The sequence below is a fragment of the Acartia tonsa genome, chromosome 7, assembly GCF_053477335.1.
Source record: "Acartia tonsa isolate MP-2025a chromosome 7, ASM5347733v1, whole genome shotgun sequence".
Taxonomy (NCBI): Eukaryota; Metazoa; Arthropoda; class Copepoda; order Calanoida; family Acartiidae; genus Acartia; species Acartia tonsa.
This window is the reverse complement of record NC_137266.1, coordinates 28,404,920-28,414,247: the sequence shown is the minus strand read 5'-3', so window position 1 is coordinate 28,414,247 and position 9,328 is coordinate 28,404,920. Positions and strand designations below refer to the sequence as shown.

Genomic DNA, 9,328 nt, shown 5'->3' with positions numbered 1-9,328 from the left:
TCAACAAATTATTCCTTAAAAAATTATTTTTGCAAAGTAGTGGACTTTTAGAAGCGAAGCTACTCTATAATTCGAAGTGTTCGTTTATCCGTTATGGACATAATGTATGAAACTTGATTTCCTTTGCTCCTTTTTAATGTAGACGACTGAATTAGGTTTCTTGTCAACATGCCCTTTACTATGGAGCATGATATTGATTCACTTACAATCGTTCATGGCGGTCGGACTGCTTTAAAGCAGCTTTTATTTTACACATTTTCCCCAAATCTTTAGTGACTTTGGTCCAATTTAAAAAAAAGTATTTGTATCAAAATTATATGACACTTTGATTTTCCGGACAGCTTCGCTACTTTTGGATACTGTCACCCTTGTTGAACTATTGATGGATCGAGATAAAATTACAATATAAGAACCCCCCCCCCAAAAAATAAAAAAAATACAACTAGCTTCCAAAAGGCTGGCAGTACAAGCTCTGTCCTCTAATAATAGAACCAGAAATTTTCGAGTATTTTTTGGTTTTGTGCACTTCTCGTGCATTTATTAGTAATTTATCTTCCAGATTTTTTTATGACCCTTCAATTCCGGTTTTGTTTTTAGCAGGGTTAGGTCACTGCAGGTATAGGGCTCACCGCAGGGGTTATGCACAAGGGAAAAATTAAAGGAAATGTAGCTTATAAGAAAACTGAATCACAAAAACAGACATCCAGTCAGTTTTAAACAAGGAATGCAACGTATTAAAACCAATAATCAAATTTTAAAAATCTATTTCATATTTAAACAAACACTAACAATAAAATGGATAAAAATTTTAAAATACGTATTATTTAGGTATTTATTTATACACAGCTAAAAATCCAAAAATAGGACTAAAATATTTTATTTATTAAAAATGTAAATTCATTAAATATTTGTGCGATTGGGTTAAAACTTTTTTGGATAAAAATTGAAGATTTTTCAGATCATAAGAGATAAAGGTAAAAGAAGAATTCTTTTGTTGTATTATTATATTTTTCCATTTAAAATCATAAGAATCTTCCGTCTTTTATTCAGCAGAACCTAGAATGAGAATAAAAAAGTTAATAAAAAGTAATGCTTAGAATTTCAATATATGTCTTGGTGTTATAAGGGAAACTTCATGTTAGTGATGGTCAGGTTTGAAGCTATTTTAGAGGGTGTATCAATGGGGGGGGGAGATAAATTGCCTGTAGAATAGTTATTTATCGCATAGTACTATAAACAGTATTCCGCAGATATAAAAATGTACAATTAAAAGACAAAAATACAAGTTTGTTAGCCCCGAGATGCCAAAGACAAGGCCAATCAAAACTAGTTTTAATATTATGATTGTACTTTTTTTATTTCGTAGAAACTGGATATAATACGATACGATACATTACTTTTTAGTGTGGCTGAGAAATGGTTCTAAATAGTGGATATTAATCGGTTTCGAAGCCATACTGGAATAGATCTTATTTATTGTAATAGGACAATGAGAAAAAAAATTATCTTTCTAATAGTATCTCATTAAATAGGTAAGCTAAAAAATATACCTTTTTCTAATGATCCAAGATTCTAAGGTTGCCAGATACAATTTTGTTTTCTAGAATAGCTCCAGCAGGGATGTCTATCCTATCTCCATGGTTGGCAATGATGATCACAGTTCCCTAGATACAGATAGAAAGTTATTTAGATAGATAGACAGATAGAGAACTAGATTAGTAAGATAGTTTCATTTATTGAAAGTTATATGGATAAATACTAAATATAGATGTGTTTGTCAATATATAGTCAATCCTACGCACGGTTAGACCCTCAGATGTCAAAACTTTATTTTAGTGTTTGGCCAAAATGACTTAGCAATTGTATCTGTAAGTACGTCTAATAACACCCTTTGCTATTTTTAAAATCCTAGAAAATTTTTTTTGCAAGAAAATTGCATAAATTCGCAACCTTTTTTAGAGCCACTACATAACTCGAGTTTTAAAACTTTTTATATAAAATCCTTTTTACAAAAAATATCAATAATTACTTAAAATTAAACCTGAAAGAAAAAAAATCTCATTACACGTGTTAATTTGCATGTTTTAGGTCTTTTTTTGAGGAAAGTACAACTTCCACATTTTTGACAATAATATATTTTTTTAACATTTCAAAGTAAAATATAATAAAACTTAAACGATTTTTTTTGAATTATCAGTTGAAAATTTCATCAAACATGCAATTTAAGTGATGAAAATTTAATAAAATCATTTTTTGAATGTTTAGAATTACCAATTTTCTACATTTAAAACAAAATGTTAACAAAATTTAAAAACATTCTAATATATAACTTTAAAAATCAATAACATTTTATAAAATGATGTTTTAAAAAATAAATCATTAAAAGGTATTAAAATGCATTTTAAGTTGCTTAAAATTAAAACGAGAATATCTTTTTACACTTTATTCTTTGTAATAGAGATTAATCGTCATTTGCTGAAAATGAAACATTTAATAAACTAATTGAATCTTTTTGTGACCATGTTTAAACTTTTTAATTTTTACACTAAGGTGTTTTTTAATGAAAATCTTTGTTGAATTCTCTTTTGCGACAAAAAAAGAAAGGGATTTTTTTACTATTTCTAGGTTATCTTATGTAATTTAAACTATATAATATGAAATAATTTTTAATTGTCTTTCTTTTGAGCAACAAAACACTGTAAAATGTAACATATATGCAAAAATAACAATTTTTTTAATGAATATTACAATATCCTTATATGACATTGCGTCAGAGCTTATTCTTTAGATCATATGTTCATGAAAAGTAGTCATAAACTTGGAGGGTTGCGCTATTTATTAGAATATTAAATAAACTTGAATGGTAAAAATATTAGCATAGCCTTTGTCAATTCAAATGCTTTATGTATATTATTCGGAAAGTTAGTTAAAAAAGAGAGAATTTGCTGTGTATACTGTTGAAAGACTTTCAAAAATGTAAATTACAAAGCAATCCTAAAAGATCGGGTCGTAGGCGAGTCTTAGTCGGGGGTTTTCTGATAGCAAATATTGCGTTATTGGTATACAATGTAAAAAAAAAAACATTTTAAAGAAATTCTTTAAATAAAACCCAACGTGTATTGACAGAACAAACATCTTAATGCTAGCAGACATATGTTTATCAACATTTGCAGAAAACTATTTCCACAAGAAAAATTATTCAGGTTTCTACTTCACAATTTTAAATATTTCTTTCTGATAAAATGTTTGACATATATCGTATAATCATTTACCAAAAAAAACATTTTGATAATTTAGATTTCAGAGAAGATTAATCCTTTCAAAAAACTAAGACGACATTTTGCATCTTCTGTCATGACATTTTAGAAAAAATATAAAAAACCAAAATTTAGTATGAAAACTATTTTCATCGATTTTTCTGAAGGTATTATCGTATTCTGTGGCTTTGTTATTATCATTTACTTATATCGAAAGTGCCAAACATTGTACCCTAACTTATTCATTTAATAAAAAACCAAGCGTGTACGGTCTATATGCTTATCTTACTATCCTTATATAAAAATAAAAGGATGTCTTTGTGTCCATTTGTAGCCTAAGATCTTACTAACAGCTAAATTGATATGGTTCTCCTTTATATTGAAGCCTCTTATAAGCTCAGGGAAGCTTTATAACCATTTATAGGGAGGGTACCTCGACCCGACCAAGATCATCGTTTCTGGAAAAAATATCACCCCACAAAATTTTTTTGTGGTGAAACTTTTTAAATATTGCTATTTATTTATTTAACAAAATCCAATATAATACAAATTCTATTTGTCTGTTAAAAAATTATCAGTTTGTCTTTTCACAAGTCTGTCTGTCTGTCTGTCTGTCTGTCTGTCTGTCTGTCGGTCGGTCGGTCGGTCGGTCAATTTACTTACCCTGAGACTGACTCCTCTACCAAAGGTGACGTCACCAGACACAGTAATATGATCAAGCTCTAACATATCAGGAATAGATCCAAATCTTAAATAGAAAGATTTTTTTTAGGATTCCATTGTAAATCCATTTCACGGGATTAGACCAAGGTTCTAGCCATTATTTGTAGGGGGAGGGGATCTAAACCCTGCAGAAGACTGATTATTACATGAAGCTAAACTAAGCACAAAAAACATAAGTAACCTAACTTAACCTAATATTGCCTATCTATTTCGGAATTTTGTAAAATGTGTTCATTCCCGATTGTGTTCAATGTCATTCAGGGGTGTATATTCTGCACAAAATTCATTTTTTTCTCCGGCTGCAAATTTTTATATTTTTTTCCCCTCCTAGTTTTTTACCAGCAAGGAAGGGGATAGAATGGAAAATTTTTTATTTTATTCATATTATGCCCCCTTCCACATATTTTTAAGTTTTTTTTCACCAAAGAGGGGAGAAAAATAGAAAAAATGCTATCAGTCCTCCTAATGTTTACATTTTTTTCCCCCCAACCACATATTTTTTATTCCCCCCCCCCCCTCAGCAGGGTCAAATTTGAAAATATACACCCCTGTGTTCATTTTTAGGCCAAAAAATGAAGAATAAGTGCCAAGAAATATATTTATATGTCCTACTTGAAGAAGTAAAGACAACCAAAAATAAAATTAAGAGTTATTATAAAAAATGGGCTCGAACCTGCCAAGGAATGCGTTGACCTTCTTGAAGTGGTTATCTCCCAGTTTAACCAGAGGTGTAGAGGGGAACATTCTCTGAAAAGTAAAAGGACTTAATATCTATTGAATTGACTAAGTAAATGTATAAGTAACTATACTGTGTTTTTTTATAAGAAAGGTCTAAGCTTTAAATCGCCAGTTTTTACTTCTAAATTGTTATCTATTTCTAGCTACCTATCTATCCTTTATATCTGTCTGTACCAGCTAACTATCTTGCTATTTGTATATCTATTTAAATACCTTAGGGGACATAATAAGAGATCCATGGTCTAAGCTATAAAGATTTGACATAACCAGAAGCAAGTCACTGGTTTTCTTCACGGGCAAGAATCTGGCACGAGGTACGTTGATACCGACAGCATTGTCGAAACACTTCATGGCAGCACCAACAGCTGTTTCCAGCTGGTACACGTTCAGGCCGTTGTCTGAAATACAAAGACGACACTCAGACTGAAAACTTTGGGCGGGAAACATAATTGCAATCATTCTGAATGTTATCAGTGCAATATTGAATTTAAAAAAAAAGGATTTGACATATACTTTTTATCAAAATTTTCATTAAAATCAATCACCATTTCATATTTCAATTGATATATTAATTTATAGTTTTAACAGAAAATCAAAAGCTTATTTCCCCTAGTCTAATATTTAGTGCTCCTCATCCTTATATAAAAGTAACAGGATCTTTACAGTGTAAATTCTCATAGGAACTGAGATGTTTTTGGGGGAGGACACCAAACAACAACTTCCCAACAGGAACCAACTCTAAAAAAAATTACCTCCCTATTTGTTTCTACTTTTTCTTTTTAAAATCAATATTAAAGTAGGGGGCCGACTTACACTCTCCCCATTCCCTCCGTATTCACCTCAAGTGCTCCCAAACGTCCCTAAGGGAGAATTGGCTAGCATTGATATAAAACAACTGTCCAGTGATAACTTACCAAGAGATTTAGGATTAACAATAATCTCCATATCCAGAGTTCCCTCCTGAACATTCTGTTGAACAGTCTCCAGCTTCATCCACAGATTATTTGTGTTGAATACATTAAATTTCTTCACGGATTTAAAGTCCTCCTCGTGTTCTTTGGGTACCTAGGTAAAAATGGTTGTATAGAAAATCATCTTAGTGGAATAATCCTTAAATAAAAGTAACAGGGTATCTGTTTGTGTCTGTCTGCAACGTAGGTCTCGCTAACCGCTAAACCGATATAGTTCTTCTTTACAATGTAGCTTTTCATAGATCCTGATAACTTTCATGGGAGTGGGGACCACTACCCTTCCAAGAGATTTAGGGATACAATTACACAAACACAGACATTTTTTGTCTAAACGTCTTGTATTATAAATCAGTACGTATTATTTATATTATCTGTCTTTTATTTATTGCCTGTTTAATTTATTCCAACTTTAACTGTCTGTATGTTTATTTATATTTGACTGGATCAGTTTTTTTTAAACAGACTGACTTTTCCAATTCTTTCTACCAGCCTATTTTTATAATTATGTACGAATACCTTTCATAATCTGAAGCCCTTCCATGATCCATATCTATCTGCCTATTTTTCTATAAATCTCTCTCTCTCTCTGTCTACCTTACTTTATATCAAAATATACTCTATTATTGTATACCTGTGCGACCTCAAGTAGCCTAAGTTTTCCTCCATAATTGATTAAGGTACCACCCTTAACGTCAGCTCTGGTTTTCTCTGTTACCTGAAAATAAAAGATACTTTTTGGAGGATTTTTAAAAATAACTATGATTTTAAATTCACTAATTGTAAAAAATGACAGTTCTGATCGAAAACAACTTTTACTAAAATGTCGACAAAATTGAGAAAATACATGTCTCAACAAATCATTTAATATGCATAACACCATTCAAAAAATACATTTTAAGAATAGCTACTGCATTAAAGTAGCACGTGTACCTCCATAATGAAGTCATAGCCCTCTGTAAGACACTGGCCAAGAATGTTCAAGTCCACAGTAGCGCCCAAGTTGTCAATGTTAGAGATAAAACACACTTTCTTTCCCTAAAAATTAAAATGATTTCAATAACCTGTATCAAAGTAACTGGAAGTCTAACTGTTTGTTTGTCTGCATGTTTGTACCAAAAATTCTAACCACTTGAGCGATGTAATCACCTTAAAAGTGAAGCTTCTTAGAGGTCCCGGGAATGTTCTTGTGAGAAAGAAACCTCCTTTTTATCAAGAAAAGTAAAAAAATCAAACCCATCCCACTCCAATGCTTTTTTAAAAGGTTCAATCTTAGGTAGTGAGTCGAACTTCCCACCCCCTTTTGTATCTGCGAGATTCGATTATAATTTGATTATATGACTAAAAAACACTTACAATCTGAATAAATTCATCTAGAAGTCCACTATTTGAGAATGATTGATAGAAGTCACCGTGACCAGGGGGATACCATGCTTCCATATCATCTTCTGGCCTAGATAGATAGATAGATAATAGTCACGTGACCAGAGGGGTACCATGCTTCCATATCATCTTCTGGCCTAGATAGATAGATAATTTAATAGTCACGTGACCAGGGGGGTACCATGCTTCCATATCATCTTCTGGCCTAGATAGATAGATAATATAATAGTCACGTGACCAAGGGGGGTACCATGCTTCCATATCATCTTCTGGCCTAGATAGATAGGTAGATAATAGTTACGTGACCAGGGGGGTACCATGCTTCCATATCATCTTATGGCCTAGATAGATAGATAATAGTCACTGTTACCAGAGGGGTACCATGCTTCCATATCATCTTCTGGCCTAGATAGATAGATAATATAATAGTCACGTGACCAGGGGGGTACCATGCTTCCATATCATCTTCTGGCCTAGATAGATAGATAGATAATAGTCACTGTGACCAGAGGGGTACCATGCTTCCATATAATCTTTTGGCCTAGATAGATAGACAGTAAGATATCTAGCTAGATAATGGGATAGATAGATAGATAAAGGTTAATGTACCATGAATTTCTGTAAATCCATATATTTATCTAAATCTGACTGTCTAACTAATTAACTACTCCATCCTACCAAACATAATTGAATCTGCCCATATATCTATCTATTGATAATAAATATCCATTAAACAACAAACAATACCTGCAGCTTTTAGCAATTGGCATGAGTGATTCCTTATTAATTCTAGGGAATCTGGACTGATTGAAGGTTCTGATGGTAACTTTGAAGCCACTGTACTTCCGGATTATTTTCATTGTTTCTTCGTCTGTGTTGAAACTTAAATAGAATATGAGAATGTTAGATCCATATATTTTCTGGCAAAAGTTGTTTAAGATCCTTACCATATTAGATAAATGCCAAGGCATGTGTAATACGAATTTCTCATGTCTACTTCAAATACAATTAATCATTTTTAACAGCTCAAATCGATTTAAAGACCAATATGTCAAAATAGGACGTTTATTGGATTATTCCGTCTTCTAGGATAACGAAATTAGTTCGAAATAAAAATCTCGAAACCTATACGTGTTTTTCAGCTGTCGTTGGGGGGCAACACATCGTAAAATTGACGACCTCTTCATTTGCCCCCCAAATATTATTTTAGATTTATTTTGTTTGTTGGTTATACCTATTCCTGGGATTATTCAGATATCTAATTGAAGCATATTTATCAAGTCATAAAGGACAAGTATATGAAAACTAGGGTTGGCAATCCGAATCCGGAATCCGTCCAATTTTTGGTCAATTTTGGAATCCGTATCCGGAATCCGTTTTTTCAATAGCGGATTCGGATTCTTAATTGGTAGGCTAAAATTAGCGTCTTGAGTTTTTTCTTTCAACTCCCGCTTTTTGAAGGCAAAGATTATCATCATTATATATAAAATCTTTTAAAATCTGGTTCGATTCTCGGAAGTGAATTATAGAGAACACCAAGAACATTAATTTTTAGGACATATGTAGCACTTAATTTTTAAAATTTGTTTAAAAAGCCTTTTAAAATATTGCTAGAATCCGGAATCCCAATCCGAAATCCGCCAAAAAAAAGAATCCGGAATCTGCGGGAATCTGCCATTTTTTTGACGGATTCTAGTAAGAATTCGAATCCGGTCCAAAAATTTGAAGGATTGCCATCCCTAATAAAAACCACATGGTAGAAAATTAATGATTATAACTTACTCCATAATAGACAAAACAAGATAGGTTCTAGTTTGATTAAAAACAAGATAGGATTTTTTAATTCTTATCAATAAAACTAAGATATTAAATGGCAGGTTTATAATTGGTTAGCAAGACATTTTAGTAACTATTCATCAATATCAAAGGAACGTTAGTATCATATTTTATTTTAAATTACTCAATCATTGGAGTATTAAAATAGTTCAGAAGGATATCAGACATTTAGGTACCTGTTCATTAAGACCAAAGGAACATCAGCATCATATGTTTTGTTAAGGTACTCAATTTGTTGGACAGTCAGGTCAAGGAAGGTCAGATCATTACGCACTGGGATCACAGATTTGGGTCCGCTGAAATAATGAATTTATCATTATTACTTGGATGTTACACCAGATTTTCATGTTCTCTAATAAAGTGAAAATAACGATTCAAATAAAGACCTGGCCTTGTTATTAAATTTCATAATGGAAATATGAT

General features: G+C 31.8%; 1 protein-coding gene across 3 annotated transcripts in view; it reads right to left on the bottom strand.

The window, feature by feature from the left end:
• Nucleotides 1–747: 747 nt before the first annotated feature.
• The window catches only part of UGP (UDP-glucose pyrophosphorylase), a 31,435-nt gene continuing 22,854 nt past the window's right edge, over nucleotides 748–9,328 (bottom strand). For all 3 annotated transcript variants that reach the window (XM_080168111.1, XM_080168114.1, XM_080168113.1), the window contains 11 exons: nucleotides 9,082–9,201; nucleotides 7,817–7,951; nucleotides 7,043–7,139; nucleotides 6,620–6,724; nucleotides 6,321–6,404; nucleotides 5,633–5,783; nucleotides 4,932–5,116; nucleotides 4,654–4,727; nucleotides 3,921–4,005; nucleotides 1,551–1,664; nucleotides 748–1,056 (listed from right to left, as the gene is read on the bottom strand). In XM_080168111.1, the coding sequence (XP_080024237.1) occupies nucleotides 1,557–1,664; nucleotides 3,921–4,005; nucleotides 4,654–4,727; nucleotides 4,932–5,116; nucleotides 5,633–5,783; nucleotides 6,321–6,404; nucleotides 6,620–6,724; nucleotides 7,043–7,139; nucleotides 7,817–7,951; nucleotides 9,082–9,201 (1,144 nt within the window). In that variant the 3' untranslated portion in view covers nucleotides 748–1,056; nucleotides 1,551–1,556. The remainder of the gene's footprint in view (nucleotides 1,057–1,550; nucleotides 1,665–3,920; nucleotides 4,006–4,653; nucleotides 4,728–4,931; nucleotides 5,117–5,632; nucleotides 5,784–6,320; nucleotides 6,405–6,619; nucleotides 6,725–7,042; nucleotides 7,140–7,816; nucleotides 7,952–9,081; nucleotides 9,202–9,328) is intronic.